This window comes from Narcine bancroftii, chromosome 11, assembly GCF_036971445.1.
Source record: "Narcine bancroftii isolate sNarBan1 chromosome 11, sNarBan1.hap1, whole genome shotgun sequence".
NCBI lineage: Eukaryota > Metazoa > Chordata > Chondrichthyes > Torpediniformes > Narcinidae > Narcine > Narcine bancroftii.
Window position 1 is genome coordinate 7,804,738 of NC_091479.1, and position 26,320 is coordinate 7,831,057.

The following is a 26,320-nucleotide window of genomic DNA, read 5'->3' on the forward strand; positions in this document are numbered from 1 at the left end:
TGAAGGACCTGTTTCTGTGCTGTAATGTTCTATGGTTACCTATGGTACTGAAAGTTGGTGTAGCAGTTAGCGCAACTCTGTTACAGCGCCAGTGATTGGGACCGGGGTTTGAATCCCGGACTGTCTGTTAGGAGTTCATATGTTCTCCTTCGATTTTCCCTGGGGGCTCCAGTTTCTTCCCACTGTTCAAAATGTACTGGAGGTGTAGGTTAATGGGGTGTAAGTTGGGCCTATGACTCGTGGGCTGAAATGGCCCGTTACCGGGCTGTATGTCTAAATTTTAAAAAGATTTAATGCCCCCTTTTTTTTCTTGCAGCATAGTAACGTGGAATATTTATGATCTATTATTTGTAATTATTTTCTCTTCTGTATTGTAAGCAAAGTATTGTAATTGCATTTTTATGTAGTATCTGTGTGGCTGCAGCAAGTAAGAATTTTGGGTAAGATGATTCACCATTATCGTGCCCCTGAAAATAAAGGGATTGTTCAGGAAAGGAGATGGAGGTTTGGGGGTAACGGTGTCTCAAAGCCCAGGGTTAAGGAATCCACACGTAAACAGATGACGGCGGCTCTTTGCTTTGATATCTCCTACAGGTTCAGGGTAATGATGACGGGAGTCAGCTCGCCCGGTTTGGCTGCCTGATTCCATATGTCCCCTTGAAAGTCCTCGCCTTTGAACCTGAGACCTTCCTGAGAAACCGTGGCCTGTTCGGGGACTGGGCGTGGTCACAGCACCAGGTTGGTGAGCTCGGTGTGTGAGATTTCTGCCCAACACCGTCCTTCAGTTAGCACAAGAGTGGGGAGAAACGCTGGCTAAGAATCGAACTTAATTTTTTGGCTAGAAGGATGATTTTTGTCTTTCTATTTTCCTTGAGTTATTTCCTAGCCCCATCCTTCTCCCTCCAATCTTCTCTAGATGCTTCCCCACACCCCCAGTTCCCCTTCCCCCTCCCGACTGCGTGCTCCTTGTGCAGATGTGAGCACCAGGGGTGGGATATATCTCGTCAATAATCTCCCCAGCTATTGCAAAGGTAAGTGTGGAAGTTGAGGTTAGGCCCTGAACTTGTTTTGATGGGAGATTGCTTTCTCCTTATTAGACTGGTGCTTCTGAATCCAAGTACCACATTTATGAGACATTGGTCTGGAAGAATACAGGCAGATTTGTTAACATCAGCTTGGATGTGATCTTGGTGTATGCTTTACAACTTTATATCTCTGCTCTTTCCCCCTTCTGAGCCTTGTGTTTGTGGTTATGTAGAGAGGGCCTATGGCCAAAATTACAACAGCAGATTACCATGGAAAAGTTGAGTGGAGAATCATACAGAGACTTGGTTACAAATCTTTTTGTCAATTCAGGTCCAGTTTATTTTCAAGAAGCTTCAGCAAGTATCAAACGTAACCAATGATTCCTTTCTGTGAGTACAAATAACTGTACGTTTGTGGGCTTTCCTGGATGGTATTGGTGGGACGGGGAGAGTGGGGATGAGGAGGGGTGGGAGGGGGAGAGTGGGGGCGAGGAGGGGTGGGATGGGGAGAGTGGGGATGAGGAGAGGTGAGTGGGGATGAGGAGGGGTGGGATGAGGAGAGTGAGGACGGGAAGGGGGTCAGGGAGAGAGGGGATGACGAGGGGTAGGATAGGGAGAGACTGAGGGTGGGACATGGAGTGTGGGGATGAATAGAGGTGAGACGGAGAGAGTGGGGATGAGCAGGGGTAAGATGGGGAGAGACCTGGAGCAGTTGGACTTTGTTCCAGTGAAGCCTTGTCTCTTTTACACCGACAAGAGCAGAAAGATGTAGTTGGCCAGGCTGAACCTCTCATGGTGCTGCGTTCCCTCAATACTGGGTTGGGACATCAATGTTGGTCATGGGAATCTTTGAGCTAGGAGTCAGAGGGTGACTCCTAGAATCACTCCTGATTGGGAAAGTTGGAAGGGCCTAGCCTCCTTTGCATTAGCATTGGCTCTCCTGTGCCTGATGCAGATTGGGTCTTGGCTGCCCTGTGCCTAATGCCGATTGGGTTGGCTATGCCAAGGTCCTGGTGCTGATTGGGTCAGCTGTGCCAAGTGCTTGGTCCTGATTAGGTCTCTTGATTCTGCTTTCATTTCAACCCACAGGTCTTTGGGGAACGTGGCCAGAGGTGTGGACTGTAAAGTTCTCCATCAACGAGCCATGGAGCCCGAATTCCTGGCAATGGTTGGGTCTCTCAGTGGTCTCCATGGTGGAATTAGGCCATCTCTGGTACAGTGAGGATCCCTCTTCATGGCCCCTCAAATTTGTCCCAATGTTGTACAAACAATGAGCCCATTGATTCACTGGCCTGGACCACCCAATGGGATCCTAACAATGTGTGTCCTTCCAATGCCGGTGTCATTGCTAATCTTGGCACCTGGCCACCACAGTCAAGCTGTCAGTTCCCATCGACACAGGCTGTTATTCTCACAAATTAAAATGTCACAAACCCCCCCCCCCCCCACCGGTGGTCAAGAGACTGGAAGATGCTGAAGTTCATTATGTTGTTCTGAGAAGTTCAGGGTGAACCTGATAGAATTGTTCAAAATACCTAGCAATGTTGATGGATTTTTTAAACTCATCTGATCTTGGGACGTGACCCAAGCAAGGTCAGCATTAATAGTTCATCCCTCATTCCTCCTGCAAGGAGGTGGATTTGTCATGGAAACAAAGCTGATTTTATGTAGGTCAATTAACACAGCCCCATTATCTTGTGCTAAGTGGGCCAAGACTATTCACAAGACTTTGTTAGACAACTGGTCGCACTCCCCTCTCCTGACTCCCCCCCCCCCCCCCACTCACCACTCCAGCTCCTCATTTTCCCCCTCCCTTTGCTGGCTTCCCACTCTCCTCTCTAGCTCCCCCCACTCCCCGATCTCCTCACTCCTCTCTCCAGCTCTCAACCCTTGTGCCTGTATTTTGTGTCAACCCCCTCCGTTAGCCCTTGTAACCCAACTTCACCTATATCTCTTGCAGCGTAAATGCATTATCAAGGAGCTCAGCCGCTGGCCTGAAAAATTCCAGAACAACATCCTTCTCATGGGCCCAGAGATCATGGCTGAGCTACCGTGAGTGTCTGCTCATTGTACCTCTTTCTCTTTTTATCGTGGATACGTAGCTTATGCGCCCCATGGTGACTGGCCTCTTCCGGAAAGGACTTCCTTCCCTCAATGTCTGTTTCAGAGCAGTGTCCCTTTTTCTAATGTAAATTCATGCATGGCATGTGTTTCAGATTTGAGACCCTCTGTCAGAACTGATATAAGACTGTGCACACTTTGGTTTCTACCTGAGGGTGAGAACAGAGTCATCAGTGCATTTCTCTAGCACCTTTCTCATCCTTGGAGTGGGGTCACCTGTGCCATGTAGGAAACTCGGCCGGCAACTTGCACCCACACTCCCTTGAACAGCAGTGAAGTAATGATGGGGTAACTAGTGATGCCAACCAGGATTCTGGTGGGGAAACTGCCCTGCTTTCCTCTAAAACATCCAGGGGACCTTTCAGGTCCAACTCCAAAGAGGGTCCAGTGCAAGAAACAAAAGTGCTGGAGAAACTTAGACCTGCTGCACCTTTGTGTACGTCAAATCTTAGTGTAATGCCTTGTCTGAAGGATGGCTCCTCCAACAGTACCACATACCTTGGCTCTGCTCACTCTAGGTTTGTTGTAGCCTCTGTGCTAATTCTTAGCCCTCAAGCTGTCAGGGTGTAATCCACTGTGTTGGAGGCTGGAAAATGCTCAAAGAGGTGGCTTTAATCTCAGTCCCGACCTTCCCTCAGATTGCACTGGACAACAAATATTTTCAAATTCTTTGCTTCCTGAAAATAATTTGCGGATTGTGATAGACAACTTCAAACTGAACACAAAAGATAATTTCAGATTTGCTGTATCACATAGGAAGTTGGAGAAACATTAAATTAACTTTTATTGAATTTAGCCTGTTTATCACATCATGTTGCTGACACGTTTCGTTAGTTCAACTGACCTAAAAATGCTTTGCCGCTGATTTTTGTTTGTGCTCAGCATCTGATGCCTCTCGTGTCAATGTCCAACAATAGTCGGCAAGCATTGATGGATTCCAGTTGCTCTGATCCCGCTTTTCCATGGTCGCAATGTCCTGACTGCACCGTGTTTGTCACCAACGGCACCAAGACCAGTGGGGAAGGAGTCCAAGTGCGAATGCAGTAAATGAATTTTCAATGACATGTTGCACTTCACGGTTTTGTCTGCTCAAAGTAGACTTAAAATAGGACAGGGAATCGCTAAAATAGGTTATATTTAAAAAAACAGCCCAAAATCCATAAAATACCCCCAAACATGTTCAGGAAGCAAAATCTTCACTGTCCAGTGATGTTAAGAGTTTGCCATGGACCCGACTGCACTCTCATCCCACTGCAGAGTAATTCTTTTTTCTGTGCTTTCAGTTTGAAGATCTTGAACCATCTTCCCAATGACTCAGTGAGGACTACCTTGAATCACTTGACAAGACACACCTTGCACCTGCTAACACTCTTGCCCCATAAGCGCAGCTACCTGGCAGAGAGAGCCCTCCAGCTTCTGGTAAGCTTCCCTTATCATTTCCTTTCATGGAAACATGTTTCCCATTTCCATTGCTCCCCATCCTAATGTGGTTCACTCTTGTATATCCCTCTCCGTCCTCTCGTTTCCTGAAGGGAACCACACTTACTGGAGACCTTTGGATTCTGGACATCTGATGTCAGCACAAAGGGTCAAGTGGCTTCCCACTGCATTGTAAGAACCTGTTGTTTCACCTGCAACAAATTGGCGATCTCCATTAATATCAGTCTGTGTCTGACCATTTAGATTGGAGGGCTTGGCTCATGGTTCGAGCACTGACGCTGTTTTGTGATTGTTGAGTTTGAGGGCTGAGGTTTTGGGTTTCACGAGTTGCGTCAAAATGATGAATTGGAGGAAATATTTTTCAGGATCAGAATTTATTGTCATGAACACGTCACAAAATTTGTTGTTTTGTGACAGCATTCTCGTTCAGCATTCTCTCTTCCCTGGGGCAGTGGAAATGGTGAACGACCAAAGGAACTAACCATCCAAGATTCCCATACTCATGAAATAATATTTATTTATTTCTATAGATTAATGCTTGTCCTGCATATCTATTACCTGTCTATATGTGTGTTCTGTCTGGTTGTGTGTCCGCGTGTTTTTGGACCGAGGACTGGAGAACGCTGTTTCGTTGGGTTGTACTTGGCTCTGAGGAAAAATATCAGAAAATAGTTTGGTTGTGTATGTGATCAGGGCACTAGCTACAGAATAAGTACGAGTATTTCACACAAAGACATCGGCTGAAGTTTCAGTGATGGGGAGGCCATCAGGGGCTGTGGAGGGGAGGCCATCAGGGGCTGTGGAGACCAATCGATTGGGTGGACAGAGATAATCACAGCAGAGGTACTGCTAGCACTGACAACAGCAGAAGGGAAAAGGGCCATATATATTATATTGTGATGATGGGTTTCTTTGGAGGAGGATCAGCACAGATTGGTGAAATCTGTGTTGGCCAGAGGTAATATTTCCTGGTTATTGATGATACAAAGCTAGGTTCCTGGGTGGGTTGTGAAGAAGATGTAGGCACCTTTCAGGGTGCTACAATAAGACTGGATGGATGGGGAAGGACATGGCAGATGAATACAATGTGGGAAAATGTGAATTTATGAACTTTATTGTCAAAACAGAAATGATTGGCAAATATAATATAGACGAATCATTGAAAATTAAATTAAATTACAGTTCAGATGCAAGAAGATTTGGATAGAAACATCTTGCTCCATTTATGTGGCTGGAATCTTGTGTGCAGGTCTGGTCTCCTACCCAAGGAGGGAGGCTGTGACAGAGGGAATGCCGCAAAGATTCACCAGGTTGATTCTTGGTCAGTGGGGTTTGCCTTCTGACAAGGGGGTTGTGCTCTCCTGAGAACGAGGTGATCTCATTGAAGCACACAAAATAACCTCTGGGGCTGGCCAAGGTGGACGCGAGGATTATACTTTCCCTGGTCAGGCTGTCGAGAACCAGAGCACTGTCTGAAAGTGAGGGGGTGGGACAGAGATGATTCCTCCCTGCCCCCCCAAGGAGGGTTAACCATCTTTGGAATTCTCTCCCTCAAAGGGCTCAGTCGCTGAGTATATTCAGGCCATGGAGAGGGAATGGAATGCCAGAAGGTGACCCTGAGGAGAGAGGGCAGACCATTACCCATTGTTCTTGTTCTGGGGGTTCCGTGCTCTGGAGGAGATTTATTAGTTTTGGTTTGAAATATTTGATTGACTTTAATAAAGAACATAAATAATAAAATACAATGAGATGATATGAAGGGTTACACATCATTAACAAAACAATTGGTATGTCAAAAACAAACGTCAACCACATTCAGAATTCGTAAAAAAGAGAAACCAATAAATAAAAAGATAGAGGAAGAAAGAAAAGAATATTATAGAAAGAAGCAAAACAAAGAGAGAGAAAACTGAGTGCCCCTCTGTAATTGCGTCGCCAGGTGTTAGATATGATTAGCATTATAAGAAAGGTGAGGAAAAGAAAAAAAACTTGGAGAAGGTATGAGTTGGACAGTTGAATAACATTGGAGTAACATTATAAAGTAAGACAGTGAGTCATAAGGACTCCCTCCATTTAAGTAAAATCGCTCGCCTCGCCAGATGAGAGGCAAAAGAGAGAGAGCGCGCGACGCTGAACTGGAGACAGGGAAGAAGAATTTCCTCCCATTGTAACAAAGAGGGCCACCAAAGGGTTTGCACCAAATCTATATTAAAAAATTAAGAAAGGATTGAGTACAAGATCTCCCTTTATGCACATGATCTCCTACTTTTCATTTCGGATCCAGTTTCCTCTCTTCCCCCCCTCCCCCCCCCCCCATCTGATGTAATTTCTTTCACAATTCAGTCAGTTTTTAGGATATAAATTGAATTTGCAAAATTCCCCTGCATCAAAGTATGATGGCTCTCCTTTTAGGATGGTTAAAAATCAATTTACCTATCTTGGTATTACAATTACAAATAATAATAAACATATTTTTATGGAGAATTATCTTGCTACATTCTATATATATTACCTAAATTTTTATCTTTTTCAATCTGTTCCAGTTTTTGTTCTTAAATCATTTTTTGACTTACTTGACTCAGTTAATATCACGTTGCATAATGGAAGGGTAAGGACCCTCACCTTAATGAAGTTCTTCTATTGAGGAGATTTATTGAGAGGGTAAAGAGGAATGTTTTTCGGCTCTTGGACCATACTCAGAGTGCAGGAGGTTCTTTAGAGGCATTTCGAATGCTGAAAGGCCTGGACGGAGGAGATGTGGCAAGGATGTTTCCCATGGTAGGGGAGTCTAGGACAAGAGGGCACAACTTCAGGATAAAAGGGCATCAATTTAAAACACATGCAGAAATATTTCTTTAGTCTGAGGGTTGGGAGTCTGTGGATCTTGTTGCCACCGGCGGCTGTGGAAGCGAAGTCATTTGTTGTACTTTAAAAGAAGAGATTGACAGGTATTTGATCAGTCAGGGCACTGAAAGGAGAAAGCCAGGTAGAGGGACTGAGTGGGAGGGTGGATCAGCTCATGATAGAATGGCAGAGCAGACTTGATGGACCTACTTCTGCTCCTGTATCTTGTGACAATAAAGAATCCACTGAATGAATGTCCACTGACTGAATGAAGTTCAGTCATTTTCTGGTAGGAGAGGGTGTCCATGGGCTCAGAAAGATCTGGGTTCTTCATTTCTGGCAGCTGGTTGTTTGAACAACTGATGAAAATGGCTGTGTCCTTGTTGACAGGGTGTTGGGACAGAGGATGAAATTTCAGGCGAGATCATGGATAGCCTGGGACCTCTTCTCGCCTTCATCGAGGAAGAGAAGATCAAACAAATCGATCAAGCTGATCTGCTGCTTCACCTTGACGAGGTCAAGGGTTACTGCATCCCTGAGCAAAATCAGAAGTCGTTTGGTTGGATGTTGACAAAGGAGGATGTGCTGGGGTAGGATTCAACTCACAACTCCAACCCCACCCCAGTCCCCGCACCTGATGCCAGGTAGCGTTCAGTAGCTAATCTCTGTGGAGTTGTACACCACGTAAGTTCCGATCTTCACAGGCAACAGGGAAGGGAGGAGAAAAGAAAAATAGAACTGTGGAAAGCTGAAAGAGAGTGAAACTTGAACGTCTGCCGACACCATGATAGAAGTAAAAACACAATGCTGGAGTAACTCAGCAGGTCAAAAAGGGTACTTTATGTAGCAAAGCTAAAGATACAGAACCAATGTTTCAGGCTTGAGCCCATCAAGGTATGACCTGCTGAGGCTGTAGGCAGGCACCTGAACATAATAGTGGTGGGGGGGGGGGGCAAGGGAGGAGGACAGTCCCACAGGCAGGAGGTTACAGGTGGATAAGGGAGGGACGGCACACCAGCCACAGGGGGATGGGGTATAGTTCTGTGAATGGAGAGGGAAGGGGAGCTGGAGGAAAGAAGACAAAGGGATGGGGAAGGGAAGGAGAATGGGGAGTAGGCTAGCAGAAACTGGAGAAGTCGACATTAATGCCATCTGGTTGGAGAGTGCCAAGTGTTGCTCCTTCAGTTTATGGGTGGCCTTGGTGGAAGAGTACATGAGGCCATGGACAGGCTTGTCAGCACGGGAAGGGGGTGCAGAATTGAAGTGTTGGCTACTGGTGAGATCCCTGCCACTGATGTGGACAGAGCAAAGGTGCTCAGCAAAATAATCTCCCAGTTTCAAGCTTAAAGAATGTCTTCCTCCTGAGTCAGTCCCTTGGACGATTCACCTCATCCTTGCGATGCATACAAAGGTAGGGGCAACGTCAGCAACAACAACTTGCATTTCTATAGCCACTTTAGCTCGGCAGAACATTCGATGGTGTTTCATGTGGGTGACCTCACAAAAAGTTACACAGGCATGGTAATCTTGAAGCAGGTGACTGGAATCTCAGTCAAAGTGCTCTGAGAAGACAGACGGAGAGACGTCTGGGTTAGGGAGGGGGTTCTTGAGGCTCAGCCCTTGGCTGCTGAGGACACGATTGCCAGCAGTGATGTGATAAAATTTGAGGATGGGCAGGAGGCCAGAACAGCAAGAGATCATAAGCCAAAGGAGCATAAATAGGCTATTCAGCCCATTGAGTCTACCCCGCCATTTAATCATGAACTGATCCATTTTCCCACTCAGCCCTACTGCCTGCCCTTCTCCCCATCAATCTCTGCCTTTAATACAACTAATGACCGAGCCTCCACAGCTGCCTGTGGCAGCAAATTCCACAGATTCACCACCCTCTGGCTGAAGAAATTCCTTGCATCTCTGTTCCAAGCAGACGCTCTTCGATCCTGAAGTTGTGCCTTCTTGTCCTAGATGCTCCCACTGCAGGAAACAACCTTTCTACATTTACCATGGGGTTTCGGCCCAGAACAGGGATTTGAATAATGAAAAATGAGTTTGACTTTATTTGATTGACAGGGCTGCTTCGCGCTGGAATCTATCACAGGTAGAATATGTGGACAGACTCGTCCTCACCCTTGCACCTGAGGACATCCACCAACTGTCAAAGGTAGAGATCTGGGAGACTGGGCAAATGGCATCTCTGATTTAAACCCTTGACTGTACAGGGTGTCCCCAGGTTACGAATGTCCGACTTGTGGACAACTCAAACTCGCGAACAAACTGTGCCCCAATTTGTGCATGCACGTAATGTTATCTCATGAATGCCCCTTCCTATATGCAGGTCATCAATGGAATGAGAGTGTCAACGTTTAATCGTGATTAAAATGTTTTAAGAACTGTTTCTTTAAATTTTTTTTACAGTACTAAGACAAACATTTGATTGATGCTGAATAAGAACCTATGTACCTGTTCTGATTTAAAATCAGATGTAGTTCATAAAATGGGGACTCCCCGCACAGTAAACCTATCTGGAAATATTTGATCATTCCTTCCTCTATTCCCACACTGTAGCTGCAAAGGCTCCTTCAACAACACATTCCAGACCTGTGGGTCAGGTGGGAAAAGGCTCTGAATACACTGGACAACAATTTTTTTTCAAAAGATTTGCTTCCTGAAAAAAAAATTGGGGATTATGGTCCAAGCTGAACACCAAGATAATTTCAGATTTGCTGTATCACGTCGGAAGTTGGATAAACACTGAATTAACTTTTATTGGATTTAGCCTGTTTAATGACGCCGACACATCGGGTTAGTTCAACTGACCTAAAAATGTTTTGCTGCGGATTTTCGTTTGTACTCAGAATCTGTGTCAGTGTCCAACAATAGTCGGCCAGCAATGACAGATTCCAGTTGCTCTAATACTGCTTTTCCAGGCTCACAATATCCTGGTGAAACCTTTTACCATGTTTGACACCGAGATCAGCGGGGAAGGAGTCCAAGTGCAAATGCAGAAAGTGAATTTTCAACGACATGTTACACTTCACGGTTTTGGATGTTTGAAGTAGATTTAAAATATGACAGGAAATATCAAAATTAGGTTAGATCTAAAAAATGGTATGTGAAAGGAAAATGTTAGGGTGATATTTATTTTGTGATCAGCCGCCCAAAATCCATAATATGCACCCAAAAGAAAATCTTTGTTGTCCACTGTAATTAAGGAGGTGAAGTAGGTGGAGCCACTACCTCACTGCTCCCTGAGACCTGGGTTCGATCGCGGCCTCTGGGGTTGTCTGTGTGGAGTTTGCACATTCTCCTTGTGACTGTGTGAGTTTTGCTTGGGTGCTGTAGTTTCTCCCACATCCCAAAGACATGCAGACAGCTGTTCAATTGCCTCTCGCAGATAGATGGGTGCTGGGGGGGGGGGGAGTTGATGGGGAATGTCAGGAGAATTAAATGGGATTCTTGCAAATGGGTAGTTGATGGATGGGTTGGACTCGAGGAGCCAAAGGACCTGTTTCTGGGCTGTGAGTGAGCATGAGAGACTTCAGACACTGGAATCTGGAGCTTAGACAATCTACTGAAGGACGTCAGCAGTCGAGCAGCGTCAGTGGGATAACATTTCGGGTTGGAACCCTTCATCAAGACTGAGAGTGCAGAGGAGAGATAACCAGTAGAATAAGGACAGGATGGCAGGGGTTAGATGGGCCAAGAGGGGATGAGTGAACCAGAGAAGGGTGAAGGATAATGGGCAGATAGGGAGGAGGAGAGGTGAAGGATGATGCACAGATGGGTTGGAGGAGAGGTGAAGGATGACAGACAGATGGGGAGGGTGAGGGATGGAGTTGGGAGATAGAGGCAGCTGACTGGAAAGTGTCAGCTGTCCCAGGCTTGATGCATTTCCTGCAATACTGCACCATTGTCTTCCTAAGGAGGTGTAATGTGAAAGCATGTTTGAAATCTTGCTGCTGTCCCCTAACGATTTGCTTCCTGGCAGGAAGTGCTAACTCCTGAGTCAGTAGAGCTGGTGTTGCACAGCGAGGAGCGATGGGGACTGAGCAAGGTGGGCAGGATCTGTCGAAGGCAGCAGAGTCGCAGGGCACGCACCACCCTCCTCAGCAAGAGGCAAATCCTGGCAGGCCATGCCATTAAGAGCATTGTGGCGAGGCGGAGAGGTCAGTAAGGGCTGGTCGTCACATAGGCAATGGGTTGGGGAGTGGGCACCTGTACCCTCACACGAGGAACCGGGTTGGGGAGTGGGCACCTATACCCCCATATGAGGTTGGGGAGAGCACACAGGGAATGGGGTGAGAAGTGGGCGCCTGTACCATCACATGGGGAATGGGCACTTGTACGGTCACACAGGGAACGGGGTGGAGGAGAGCCCCTTGTACCCACACTGGGAATGGGGTGGAGGAGAGAGCGTATACCCCCTGCACGGGGAGCGGGCGCCTGTGACCCCGCATGGGGCAGCATTTCTGGAGACGATGGACAGTCAAAAGTTTAGGTCAGGACCTTTGCTTGAGGTTCCCTTTGCTTGAGGTTCCCTCTCCCCAGTGGTGATGGGGAGGGAGCTTCTAGACTGTTCTAGTCAGTGATGATGAGAAACTGGTGATGTGTCCCAGCTCGAGATGGATGGGGGGTGAGGGGGCTGTTTTTCCCTGCATCTGCCGCCCTTGACCTGAGCCGTGGGAATCTGCACATGCCTCAAAATGTCCTTTGCTTCCTTCCAGACGACAGCCCGCGCTGCATTGACATCAAGGCCACCTTCCCTGCTGCCTGGAGTAGCAGCCAGCTTGGCAGCATGGCGGACACGGAATTTGCTACCTGTCTGGAGGTTCTCACTGGCGACCCAGACCTGTCCATTGAGCAAAAGAAAGTCCTGGTGTCCAAGGCCAAGCATGTGAGACCCAGTGGCCCCGGCAGTGGGGTGGCGCCCACATGGCCGGCGGTCCAAGGGCAATCTGCTTTCCACTGGTGGTCAGGGTGATGGGGGTGAAGTAAATGGGGTGAGGGGAATGGGGAGAGCCTGGTGGGCGGTTGTGGTAGTGGGTCTGGGAGTGGTGGTGGGTCAGGGGAGTGAGTTGGAATAAGCGAGAGCCAGGGAGAGTTTGGGTTTCAGGAGCGAGGTTGGGTGTGGAGGGGTGTTTGATGAGACTGGAGGTTATAGAGTGGGGATCATGGGGTATGAAGAGGGTGAGGCAGGGAGTGAGGCGAGTTAAGCAGGAGTCAGGGTGAGAGAGGGCCTCCTCACAATCAGTGGAACTGTTGTCAGAAATTGGAGACCTGGGAACAGAGCAGGTTTGATGGAGGCGTTCCCATCTGTAGGGCTGGTCGAAACCCCTTCATCAGAACTGGGAAGGAGGGAGAATGAGGGACAAGTAGGATGAAGGGAATATCCCTGAGAGTTTGAGGCTGTTTCCTTGGGTAGTTCTCTCCCCTGAAGGGTTGTGGAGGCCAAATTAGTTGGAGTTTTTAAAGGGGGGGGAATGGAAATTTTGAAAGGTTGTGGAATGAGGGCAATTGGGACAGACATGAGAGCGCATTTGAGGCTTAGGATAGATCAGTCATGATTGTACTGAATAAAGGTGCTGAGTGGCCTTGATTACCCAGTTAGTGGGACTGTTAGGGAGCGAGAACGTGGCTCTGTTCATCCTGGCCGTTAGTTGGTACCTCAAAAAGTAGCCTTTATCTTCAAGAACCCCCACCACCCAGGCTCTGCCCTCTTCTCACTGCTACCATCAGGAAGGAGGTACTGGAGCCTGAAGATGAACACTCGGCGGCTACAAGGTCAGCTTCTTCTCTGCCATCAGATTTCAGAACGGACACTACCTCACATTTTTTTTCTCTTTTGCACTAGTTATTTATTTTTTAAAATCGTGTATTTACGGGATTGTCATTTTGCACCTTCTTCTGAACAAAACCCTGCTTCCGCCCAAACAACAAACTGCATGACACACGTTCATGACAATAAACCTGATTCTGAATGAAACGAGGGCAGTTTAAGGTGTAAACATAACTAAAGGGAAGTTAATCACAGAGTTGCACAGCATAGGCCCTTCGGCGCAATTTATCAAAACTTACCAAGCTGTCTACTTAACTAGACCCATTTGCCTGTTCTTGGCCAATAACCTTCTGAACCTTTCCCTGTCTAAATGTCTCTTAAATGTTGTAATTGGGGGTTGTCCCTGCCTCTGCAACGTATCTGGCATCTTGACTGTTTCCACACCACCCTCTGTGGGAAACATTGCCCCCCTGGTCACTAAAGTCTTTCTGATTTCACTTTAAATCTATTTGCTCATGTTTTAGACTCTGCTGCCCTGGGTCCATTTGCCTTTTCTGTGCCCCTCAGGATTGTGTGTACCTCTTGGAAGACCACTTGGCTTCAGGGAGAAAAGGGGGCGGCATGGATCAGGACTGGGGTTCGAATCCCATGCTGTCTATAGGGAGTTTGTACGTTCTCCCTGTGTCTGCTTGGGTTTCCACTGGGGCTCTGGTTTCCTCCCACTGGGGCTCTGGTTTCCTCCCACTGTTTGAAATGTATGGGGGTTGCAGGTTAATTGGGAGTAATTGGGCAGCACGGGCTCATGGGCTGAAATTGCCTGTTACCTGTTGCATGTCTAAATTTAAAATTGAAATATATTTTTTTTCTCAGCAAGTGTCTCTGAGCCATCACACAAGGCCCTTTCGACCCAATTAACCTACAACCCCCCGGTACATTTTGAATGGTGGGAGGAAACCGGAGCACCCGGAGGAAACCCACGTACAAACTCCTTACAGACAGCGTGGGATTTTAACCTGGGTCTCTAGCACTGCAACGGTGTTGCGCTAACCGCACTACCACATTCTCCACCACAGTTAGTGCTGCAATTTCTTTCCATTCTTTAAGATGTCAAAGATGGTAAACTTCAACTCTTGAGTTCCAACATTCCTCTGGATTTTCATATTCCTCGATCCAGGTCCAACACATGCCTTCTGACCTTTCCCTCCTCGATCCCAAACTATAATCAGGACGCTATTGGTGAGACCAATTTGTGTTGCCCATCCTTCATGACCCCTGCAGAGAGGGATTGCTGGGCCTCTTCAGAGAACATTCCCTGATATGTTTGGAGTCCCCCACTGGCCAGACGACACCAGACTCCCTCCCCTGAACCACAAGACTTTAAACAATCTAATAGTTTCATGGTTATTAATGCAATTAGCTGTTTCTTAGTTTTGCATCAGTAAAAAAAATTGAAATACTACAACTGCCATGGTGTGAATTGTCCTCTTTACCGGATTGGTTAGGGTCATGGTCAGGGTTGGTCCAATCACTTAACCCTGAGTGACCAGTCTATCATATCTGGGGTAGATGGAGTTGCAGCATGGATTGGCTATAACCTCATTGTAGAGCAAGCCTTAGGGGTCTTGAAGGAAGGCAGGAGGAGGTGGCAGTGAACCTTTGACTGATTGATTGTGTCTCTTACCAGCTGTATGGCCCTGTGATGTCCATGAAGCGCTGGCAGGTAATGCAATTGGGCAGAGCGGCCTCGCAGCTCAACGACCGGGATCTCCAATCCCTCGATCTGCTGGACCTGGGCATTCTGTCCTTCCTAGGGGAGATGGAGGAATGGAGTATGAAACAGGTAATGGTCGTCCACCTTTCCGGACGGGTATCCCACTGAACCTTCCTTCCCTTCCAAACTGCTGGAGATGTTGGAAGCAGTTTGATTGATGGGCATTGTCAGTGAACCCCAAACAGTTACAAGATGCAGTGAAAAGCTTCTTCTGCGTTACTGAGTCAAATCCCTACCATGGGGGACAGCAATTGGAAGATTCTGAGATGACATACCATCTTCTTTTGAATCATTTTCGCATCCCATTATCTGATGTGATTTTGACTGGTAAAACCCCCAATCTGGCTGAATCCTAGACCTTTCTACTCCACCCCCCCTCCCCCACTACTTCACAACTCCTCCAACTCCCAACTCCTCCACCTCCCTTAACCCTCTCTCCACTTCCCACCAATCCTGTGGAGCTGGATTTACAACTTAAGCAGGTAATTCATGGTGAGAGTTCGGATCTTTGTGTGAAATTGCATTGCTGTTCCTAAATGAGCATTAATTTTACTCTCTCTGATCAAAGGGCCAGCCCATATGACATTGATGTTAAAGCAGATAATAATAAACTTCTGTGGGGTGGATGGAGGGATTTAGCATTCAGTCTCTGGAGTGGAACTTGAACACCAGACTCTTGAGAGCAAGACCACTGCTGCCTTGAAGGAACAGGGCCCGAGTTCAGGTGAAGGGGAGCTTATTGGAGCAGGCAGATTTGTTGGTGCTAAATTGAACTGAAACCTCGTTCAAAGGGCAAAGTAACTGTTCTGCAAATTATTTCATCATGTGTCTTGTAGAGGAAGGCAGTGTTGGACCGCTTCCTGCGGCAGGCGAGACGTCAAGTAACAGAACTCGACGCTACCACACTGGTAGCCTTGGGGCACTTCATCTGTGGAATGTCAGTCTCGGAGATTGAAAGGATCCGTCCTGAGGAACTCAGGTCTGTTACCAAAGAGAGCTCAGTAACATTCTCCCTGTGATGGAGGACATTGTTCTCCTGCAGGCTCACCCCTATAGTTGCATATCTCATCTTTATCTGTGTTCTCCTTCTCCATCCATCTTGGGATCTCCACGGAGATCCTGTCAATGCCAAGGTGGAATTCCTGAGAAGCATTGATCCGGTGACCTCTGTCCACTGAGGTTTGAGCTGTGGATCATTCATTTACCCCGAGTGAAACTGGGCTGCTCCTCAGAGTGTCTGTCCTGAAAAATTCATGAGTTGTCTCTTCACTGTGTGAACTGAGTGTCTGGGGTCCATACACCCCGTTCCCACAATGACTAATGTTGGACGGGGCAGTGGTGCAGTGGGTAGAGTTGCCACATCACTGTGTCAGAGACCTGGGTTCGATCCTGACTCCAGGTTCTCCCTGTGACTTCCAGGGGCTCCGATTTCATCCTCCATCCCAGGTGCGTAGCTTGGTGGGTGAACTGACCCCAATGTGGGCATAGTAGGGAGATGATGAAATGGTGGGAAGAATATAAAAAAATAGCTGATGAGAGCATGGATCTGGTGTACTGTAGGCCATTTCTCCATGATGTATGGCCTGTGAGAAAGCAATGGTGCAGAATGTTTGTGATGAGTCCACAAGAATATAAGAACTAGGAGCAGGAGTCGGCCATTCAGCACATCGAGCCTGCTCTGCCATTAAATGAGATCATGACTGATCTGTTGATAGAGACTTCCTGATGAATAGTTCAGATTTTGTCCAAACTGGATACACGGGATGGCTTCATTCTACGGAATGTGCAGATCACATACTCCCAGGCAGAGGTTACATACAAGGTGGAATGCTCGTTATACCACACACTCCTCGGGCAGGGAGAACAGTGGTTAAAGAATAACCCTCCCGATATATTCTCCCATCACAAACTCCTAAGGCAAGACCTATAGTTTGTCCAAGTTGAGGGGGGTGGTACACAGATGAGGGGGTTGTCTATGAGGAGGTATCATTTCCACCTACCTGCCTTTCCCCCATATTCCTTAATACCCCTACGATGTAAAATCTATCCAACCTTGTCTTAAATATATTCACTGAGGTCGCCTCCACTGCTTCAATGGGCTGTGAATTCCACAGATTCACCCCCCCCCCCACCCCAGCTCTGAGAAAAGCAGTTCCTCCTCATCTCCATCCTAAATCTACTACCCTGAATCTTGAGGCTATGTCCCCGAGTTCCTGTCTCCCCCACTAATGAGAACTTGCCTACCTCCATCTTATCTATGTGTTTAATAATTTTCTATAAGATCTCCTCTCATTCATTCTAAAATCCAACGAATACAGTACCAGATGACATCCATTGGCTGATATCTCCTCATAGACAACCCCCTCAACTTGGACAAACTACAGGTCTTGCTTTGGGAGTGTGTGATGGGAAAATATATCAGGAGGGTTATTCTTTAACCACTGTTCTCCCTGCCCGAGGAGTGTGTGGTATAACGAGCATTCCACCTTGTATGTAACCTTTGCCCTGGGGGTAGGTAGTCTGCACATTCCTTATAATGAAGCCATCCTGTGTATACAGTTTGGACAAAATCTGAACTATTCATCAGGAAGTCTCTGTTCATTGAGTGTATCTGATTTGCAGCTGACTTAGTCCCATTGGACTGTAACTTTTTATTTCCTTTTCAGTAAAGCTGTGTTGTTCATTGGTGAGTTGAAGCTGAGATGTTCTGAAGACCAGCTTGAAGCTCTGGCCAGGCTTTCCACCCATTCTGAGGCCTTTGGTCCAGTCAGCAAGTGGGGGGCCGAAATCTTCACTGAGACTGGTTCCATTGCAGGTATAATGGCTGGGAGAGGAATCGTGGGGCCACTGGCCAGCATCTCCATTTCTCTGCTTACAATTTCATTAATGTGTGTGCTGAGGACATCCAGGTGATTGGGGAATACTTCTCACATTGAACCATAGAGGTCTGGGAGTGTGTGATGGGACGGTACAAAGGGAACTTCACTCTGTCTAAACCTTTGGGAGTGTGTGATAGGGTAGTTTAGAGTTTCACTCTAATCCTGATTTCTGGGAGCCTATGATGGGATAGTGTAGAGGGAGCTTCTCTCTGTCTAATCTTGTGCCCTGGGAGTGTATGATGGGATGGTGCAGAGGGAGCTTCATTTTGTCTAATCCTGAGCCTTGGAGTGTGTGATGGGACGGTGAAGAGAGAGCTTCACTCTGCCTAATCCTGTTAGTAACAAGATGGTATGAAGGGATGGGGCATGTCTAGCCATGTAGTTGGGAGAGACACAGGGTATTATTGAGCTAATAATTGATTGATTACTCACTCCATTCAAACTGCAGAGATATCAGCCAATGGATGTCAGTTTTACAGCTGTGTTAGTCATCAATAGCAAGGGAGACCAGTTAGTGTAGTGTGATCTGATTTATTAATGTATTCAAAACTAGTTACTTGGTTAAATGACACCATAGTCCCAGTGACGTCTGAAATGTGTAGTTACAAATGGTTTCCAAAACTCGTGACCTGCTCAGCCTGGTATGACAATGCTTCTCCAATCGCTGGAGGGTTCACACGCTGGAAGCCCCAGACGAAGCCACACTGAGCACGTCGCCCCACGTGATGTTTCTTTAAAGGCTCAAGAGAGCACACAGACTGAACATTTCTGCTCTCCACAGTCTCTGAAGTCCTTCTTGTTCTGGGTGGTCAGATGATACACAGTGCAGCAGTGGAAAAGGTGGGAGGCTGACTGGGCCACTGGGCAAGACAGCTCTTGGCTGTGGTGTGGATGTTGTGGCAGATTCAGCTCACCGCTTCTCTTCCCTTAACAGCTGGCTTGGCCGACATGGACCTCTCTGCACTGATTGAGGAGCAGATTGAAGGGCTCACACCTTCCGCCATCTCCCTCCTCCTACCTGACAAATTTGCGGTGAGTTTTTGAATGATAAATTGAAGTTTTTGGTAGAAATATTTTGGTTAGGAAAGTAAGACAGGATTGCATGTCATAATATCGTCACTGTGGGAATGTGTGAAACACACCAACCCACTTAGGCACAGCAAGACCCCACTAACAGCATGTCCAGAGCATATTTGTGCATGGGCATTGAATGAATTGCGGAAGAACTCTCCTCCTTGAAGCAAAGCTTGGTATCTACTGTATCTGAAAAGGCAGATTGAATGTACGGAAGGGGCAGCATTCCCTTGGTCCTGTGCCTGCTGGGGTCAGACTGATATCTCTAGTGTGGCTCTTGAACTCACAATGTGCTAAGGCAGAGATAAGTGCACGACCAACCTGAAGACCACTCACGGTGCCTCATTCTACCCTGTCCCATCTGCATTTGACACCTTTGGCCTGCTGAAATTGACACCACCTTCCCTCCACTTCTGGCTGGAAGCAGTCCTCTGACCTAGGAAGTCACCTGTTCCTGAGCGTTTTGCCTTCTCCATCCAGCATCTCTGTGATGTCTGTAATATGACCTTTTTTTTTTTAAATAAATTTTTTTTATTTTTCACACCATAAATCACATTAGCCATGATATACACTATTTCTTTTTCACACATATACAGTGACTTTTTCTCCCCCCCCCTTTCCTCCCAAACCACCCCCCCACCCCCCCTCTCATCCATTTTAGGTATACAATCTAGGTTGCATTAAGCCAGTCAGACAATGTTGTCATTCAACAAAATTACACCAGAAATTCTACTGAGTCCATTCTTTTCTTTCCTTCTCCTTCCATCAACTTAGGTAATGTTTGTCCCCGGTAGGTTTTCGCTATTGTATTTAATGTAAGGCTCCTATACTTGTTCGAATATTTCAATATTATTTCTTAACCAATATGTTATTTTTTTTCTAATGGAATACATTTATTCATTTAAATTTGGTAGTTTCTTCCTTTTAATTTGGTTATGTATTCCATTAATATTTAAAGACATATAGTTCAGCGTAGCCCTTTTATATTTTGTTTATCTTCTCTTTCCGTTTTTCCATCATTACCTTTCCTCCTTTTCCATTTCTGTTTTCTTATTTTCAACTCTTTATAAGACAACATTCCTACAACATCTAACATTTTCCTTATTCTCCTATTTCTATCTTATTTATCCCCAATCTCCCCTTCACCTCCTGAGTTGTCCTTTATTGTAATATGACCTTTGAGGTCTGACACAATAGGATAACCCAGCTCTTCTGTCGCTGATGGTTGAGAAAGTCCCAGTATTGATGTGGGAGAGTCCTGGTTGGGCCCAGTCAGAACCTTGTGTCTGATTCTCAGCCCAATATTGGGAAATGTCACTAAGATATTTGTCAGCCTGGAGAGGAACAGAGCAGTCAGTTGTCCAGAGAATAGAAAAGACTTGAGAAGATTTCCCAAACATAATGTTGACTGACTACATTTAACCCATGGACGTTGGCAGACCAGGTTCTCCCATGGACAATGCCTGATCCACTGCTTCCCTTGGTTCACACTGAATCCCTTATGGCTGTTCGCTTGGAGTAGAAATGGATAAGGGGAGATTCGACAGAGCCACTGAAATTGGCTGGGGAGATAAGGAAGAATTGTGTCCGGTGACCCTAGGGATACTCAGCTGAGGCAGAAAGGAGAAGATTTTGTGTAGCAAGTTGTTTTTGTCTGAAAGTGTTGCTTGGCATGGAGGTTCAAGTTTATTATCATCTGACAACCAGACTAAACAGCATTTCTCCGGTCAATGGAGCACCACATAATAAACACATATACTTAAAAATATAAAATAAATATTCCAGAATATTTAAAAAGTGCAGGTGGATGAAGATTTTTTAAATTTAAATTTAGACATACATGACAGGACCTTCCAGCCCACAAGCTTGCTGCCCAATTTCACCTACTGACCTGCAACCGCCGGTACATTTTGACTAGGGGAAAGTGTGCAGGGCAAATGCATGGCATGGAGAGAGAAGGGATGAGGGGCTGAATGATTCTGGTCTCATTCTGCTCTCAGCTCACAGCTCAGTCCATTACACACCCCTTCCCCTCCCCTCCGTCTGCATTTCCTGCTGCACACTGAAAAGCAGCCAACACGTTAAAAGATTTGCCCCCCTTACGCTCTCCATCCCACTCCTGTCAGGTTCAAGGTCAGGTTCTTTCTTGCTGTTATCCATATCCTGAATGAATCTCACTTCTGTGAGATTACACTGCCTTTGTTCTGGACCAACTGATCTCTCTCCATAACCCTGCATTCTGTTTTTACCTGCTGTACTTTGTATGAGTTAACTAGCTGTACTACTAACAAAATGGACTTTCTTATAGAAACATATAAAATAGGTGTAGGAGGAGGCCATTTGGCCCTTCAAGCCTACACCACCATTCATTATGATCATGGCTGATCAGTACCCAGTTCCTGCCTTCTCTCCATACCCCCTAATCCCCTTGGTCACAAGGGCCAAATCTAACCTACACATAAATATTGACAGGGAACCGGCATCAACTACTTCCTGTGGCAAAGAATTCCACACATTTACCACTCTATGAGAGAAGGAATTTTTCCTCATCTCAGTCCTAAAAAACTTCCCCTTTATCTTTAAACTATGGCCCCTGGTTCTGATTTTTCCTGTGTCTAGTCTGTCTAAACCATTAAGAATTTTAAAGTTTCTAGTAGATTCCCCCTCAATCTTCTAAATTCCAGAGAATACAAGCCTAGTCTATCCAACCTCTCTTCATCCCCAGTATCAGCCTAGTGAACCTTCTCTGCACCCCCTCCATGGCGAGGATGTCCTTCCTCAGATAAGGCGACCAAGACTGCACGCAGTACTCCAGGTGTGGTCTCACCAAGGCCCTGTACAGGTGTAGCAGGATCTCCCTACTCCTGTACTCAAATCCTCTCGCTATGAACGCCAACATACCATTCGCCCTCCTCTCCGCCTGCTGCATCTGCAGGCCCACTTTCAACGACTGATGCACAGCAACACCCAAGTCTCGCTGCATCTCCCCTTTTCCTAAACAGATACCATTTAGATAATAGTCCTCTTTCCTGTTCTTACCTCCAAAGTGGATAACCTCACACTTATCCACATTAAACTGCATCTGCCACGTCCTGGCCCACTCGCCTAACTTGTCCAAATCACCCTGCCCTCTCCCAGCATCCTCCACACAGCTAACTCTGCCACCCAACTTCGTATCGTCTGCAAATTTCGAGATACTGCTACCTATTCCCACATCTAAGTCATTGATATATATCGTAAACAACTGCGGCCCCAGCACTGAGCCCTGTGGTTCCCCACTAGTTACTGGCTGCCATTCTGAAAAGAACCCATTTATTCCTACTCTTTGCTTCCTGTCCCTCAACCAATTCTCTATCCACCTTAATACCATACCTCCTATACTGTGCTCTTTAAGTTTATACGCTAGTCTTCTGTGCGGAACCTTATCAAACGCCTTACTAAAGTCCAGATATACCACATCCACTGGTTATCCCCTCTCCACTCTACTGGTTACATCCTCAAAAAACTCTATTAGATTCGTCAGACATGATTTCCCCTTCACAAAACCATGCTGACTCTGTGAGATGATACGACTTTCCAAATGTACTGCAATTGCATCGTTAATAACCGATTCTAGCACGTTCCCTACTACCGATGTCAGACTAACTGGTCTGTAGTTTCCTGATTTCTCTCTCCCTCCCTTCTTAAAGAGTGGGGTTACTTTGGCCACTCTCCAATCCTCAGGAACTAATCCAGTATCCAAGGAGGTTTGAAACATTATCACCAACGCATCCTCTATTTCCTGGGCTACTTACTTCAGCACTCTCGGTTGCAGACTATCCGGCCCCAAGGATTTATCCGCCTTTAATCCCTGCAATTTAACTAATACAACTTCACAACTTACAATTATTTCCTTTAGTCCCTCCGTCACAATAGATCCCTGATCCTCAATAATTTCCTGTAGATTAGTTATGTCTTCCTTGGTGAAGACAAAACTAAAATAGTCATTCAAACAGTCTGCCATACCCTTGTTCCCCATGATCAACTCACCCGTTTCTATCCGCGACGGACCCACATTTGTCTTAACTAACCTCTTTCTCTTAACGTATCTGTAAAAGCTTTTACAGTCATTTTTTATGTTCCCTTCCAGCTTCCTCTCATAATCCCTTTTACCTTTCCTAATTAATCCTCTTGTCCTCCTGTCACTGCATTCTCAGTACACGTGACAATAAACTTGAACTTGAGCAGCACGTCCACTTTCTGACGGTGAAGGCGGTGGAGGGAGGAGTGTGTGAGGTACAGTGGGTGAGGATCACTCTCTAATCCCCTCTGGCAGGTGGTGTTCAGCGCTGATCAGCTGTCCTACTTCACTAACGTCCAGGCCTCTGCTGTGACCATGGGACAGTACGAGAAGCTAAGTCTGGAGCAGAGGCGAGCTCTCAGTGCTGCGCAGTATGATGGCGAGCTTCACCAGGAACAGAGGGGTATGTGTGCTAAAACCTATGGGCAACACAGTCACAGCTTTTTAAAAAAAAATCAAAATAAAATACTTTATTCAACATCATTTATTTACAAAAGGATCACCATTCACTGTTCTTCCCCCCCTTAGTTTCATATGGGCGGCACGTTAGCTCAAAACCGTTACAGGCGCCAGTGATCGGGACCTGGATTCGAATTCTGTGCTGTCTGTAAGGAGTTCGTGCATTTTCCCCAGGGACTCTGGTTTCCTCCCTTCATTCGAAACTTACCAGGGGTTATAAGTTAATTGGGTGTATTTGGGCGGCATATGCTCATGGGCCGAAAGGGCCTGTTTCCGTGCTGAGTGTCTAAATTTAAATTTGTATCCAGACATTTCCATCACTGTACATTGTTACATTCATTTCTATTTGGTAGAATTGACACCATTGTAGCACCTTGCCATTAGTCCTCACTGTTTATTGAGGGGCTTCCCCTCAGTCACAGCCCCTCAATACTTGGTAACAGAAGTACTCTAGACTGTGGTCAGTCCAGCATTCATTACCCAGCCTGAATTAGGGGGTGAGCCACCTTATTGAACCACTGCAGTCTGTCCAGGCAGGAGTTGCAGGAGCCTTGGAGGTCGCTGGGGTACCTGCTGCCCTTATCATCTTTGAGGCTATGGGTCAAGCAATGACTGTGGGAATATCTGGATATCTCTATGGCGTTTGAAAGGAGCTGGTCCACAAGTTGCTACCTGGGTATGTCTCCGGTGTGGGCACTTGTTTTCAAGTCTTCTTTTTTTTAGACATACAGCACTGGAACAGGCCATTTCGTCCCAAGAGTCCATGCCGCCAAATTTACTTCCCATTAACTTACACTCCCGGTACTTTTTGAACAGTGGGAGGAAACCGGAGCCCCCAGAGAAAACCCACTCAAACACAGGGAGAACGTACAAACTCCTTATAGATGGCACTGTAAAAGCAATGTACTAACTTACTATGCCAACCGTGTTTCTGGGGCTTCAGTCTGGGTCCACTGGTTGTCAAGTTTCTGGTGCCACAAGCAAGGGAAAACCAACCAGGAATCTGGCCTCTGTGTCCTGGGATTGTAGAACACCGGATTTGCTTGCAAAATGCCAGCTGTTGATCAACTATTGCAGTAAGCAGCACTCAGCTCCAGCAACCCCTGCTCGATTCTGACCTCTGGAGCTGTCTTTGTGAAGTTTGCATGTTTTCCCTATGTCTGAATGGGTTTTCCCAAAGCAGGGGGGGGGGGCGGGTTGTCCAGTTTCCTCCCACTTCCCAAAGATGTGCAGGCTGGTAGGTTATTAGCCGCAAGGCTTCCCTCAGTGCAGGTGGCTGAGAAAGTCAAGAGGGTGTTAATGAGCATGTGAAAGGGAATAGGTTTCAGGGAATGAAAGCTGGAACGACCTTGATGGGCTGAACAACCTCCTTCACCCTCATGAGATGGACAGGGCATAACTGAGTCTTGGTTCCAGACTCACTTGCCTGGAGGCCTTTCTAAGGCGATACTGTGGCTGTGCTTTTTAAGAGAGGAAAGATGTGTATTTAAACTAAATGCTACTTCTCTTTAAACTTGCAGGCAAGAATACTGCTGCTTCGTTCAAACTCTTTGTCCCCTACCTGGGCCTCTCAGTGACCTACAGTCTTGGGGCTGGTTAGACTGTCAATGGATTTATGCTGGATTTAGATTTAGATTTCTTTTGTACTAAATAATGAATAAAATTTAGGCTGGAATGCTCCAGGTGGTTGGTTGTATTTCAGTATAATCTGATGCAGAAAATTAAGACTTCAGCATTTAAATTGGTATCCTGTTTATTCTCAACGGATGCTGTTGGAATGTGTTGTTTTCCCCAGAATGATTCCTGCTTTTAATTCCAGCACCAAAGGCTGTTTTTGTTCTTGCTGTATTTGCAGCACGTGTGTCTGTGTGTGTCTCTCTCTCTCTGTGTTTGTGTCTCTACGTCTGTATCTCTGTTTGTCTGCGTGACTGCCTATGTGTGTGTCTGCATGTGTATTGAGTGTAAGTATTTGAGTTGTTTCTCCATTTTCTCCATTGATCTGAATGGGAAGGGTCAACACGTTTTTGACCATCATGAAACATAATTACACCGTTCAAGAAAATGAGACATAATTACCAGATGGAAATGCTGAGTGGATCATTCAGTGCCTGAAATGAAGTAGGCGACATTTCAGGGAGATGATGACCCCACAGCATGGGGAAACCAACCACCCTCGAAGAATTATGTACATTTCAACAAGACGTTACAGAAATTGGAAAGGAGGAGCTGGCAGCTTTAAAACAGAGGACGAGAATTAAAAGGACAGGAGCAAGAATTTGCCTGGGTATCTTGCCAACAGCCAACTTGCCTGGTCTTGGATAAAACTATCAACAATGGGGTCTTGGTTCTGATTGATACTCCTTGTCAAATGCAGATGTTGTGGGATAGGGTCAAATTCCAGTGGTTCTCGACCTTTTTTTTCCACTCACGTACCATGTTAAGTAATCCTTTACTAACCATAGAGCACCTAAAGTAACTCTACAAAGTGAAGGGAGGAAAGTTTAGGGGAGACATCAGGGGTAAATTTTTTTTTTTTACACAGAGAGATGTGGGTGCCTGGAATGCCTTGCTGGGGGTGGTGGTGGAGGCTGGAACAATGGGGTATTTAAGAGACTCTTAAACAGGCACATGGATGAACTAAAAAGAGCGTTACAAGGTCGGGAGGGTTTAGATATCTTTATTGTGGGAATATATAGGTTGACACAACATTGAGGGCCAAATGGTCTGTATTATGCTGCAATGTTCTCTGTTCAAAAAGGTTGAGAACCACTGATCAGATCGGTTGTGATTCTCTCCAGGGCCAAATCCTCACTTCATAAAATGGAGATCAACAAGAAGTCAACTTCGGCCTTACTCTGGGATCAAGGAGAT

General features: G+C 46.2%; 1 protein-coding gene across 1 annotated transcript in view; it reads left to right on the forward strand.

Moving 5' to 3' along the window:
• Window positions 1–25,117, forward strand: part of LOC138745176 (stereocilin) — a 44,879-nt gene extending 19,762 nt beyond the window's left edge. Inside the window, exons 16-33 of the mRNA XM_069902232.1 lie at window positions 595–738; window positions 1,357–1,415; window positions 1,981–2,049; window positions 2,115–2,238; window positions 2,986–3,077; window positions 4,430–4,565; window positions 7,821–8,020; window positions 9,501–9,591; window positions 11,419–11,596; window positions 12,155–12,401; window positions 13,137–13,211; window positions 13,774–13,843; window positions 14,891–15,046; window positions 15,814–15,956; window positions 17,644–17,792; window positions 18,791–18,888; window positions 23,246–23,393; window positions 24,970–25,117. Coding sequence (XP_069758333.1) covers window positions 595–738; window positions 1,357–1,415; window positions 1,981–2,049; window positions 2,115–2,238; window positions 2,986–3,077; window positions 4,430–4,565; window positions 7,821–8,020; window positions 9,501–9,591; window positions 11,419–11,596; window positions 12,155–12,401; window positions 13,137–13,211; window positions 13,774–13,843; window positions 14,891–15,046; window positions 15,814–15,956; window positions 17,644–17,792; window positions 18,791–18,888; window positions 23,246–23,393; window positions 24,970–25,049 — 2,259 coding nt within the window. The 3' untranslated portion in view covers window positions 25,050–25,117. The remainder of the gene's footprint in view (window positions 1–594; window positions 739–1,356; window positions 1,416–1,980; window positions 2,050–2,114; window positions 2,239–2,985; window positions 3,078–4,429; window positions 4,566–7,820; window positions 8,021–9,500; window positions 9,592–11,418; window positions 11,597–12,154; window positions 12,402–13,136; window positions 13,212–13,773; window positions 13,844–14,890; window positions 15,047–15,813; window positions 15,957–17,643; window positions 17,793–18,790; window positions 18,889–23,245; window positions 23,394–24,969) is intronic.
• The last annotated feature ends 1,203 nt before the right edge of the window (window positions 25,118–26,320 follow it).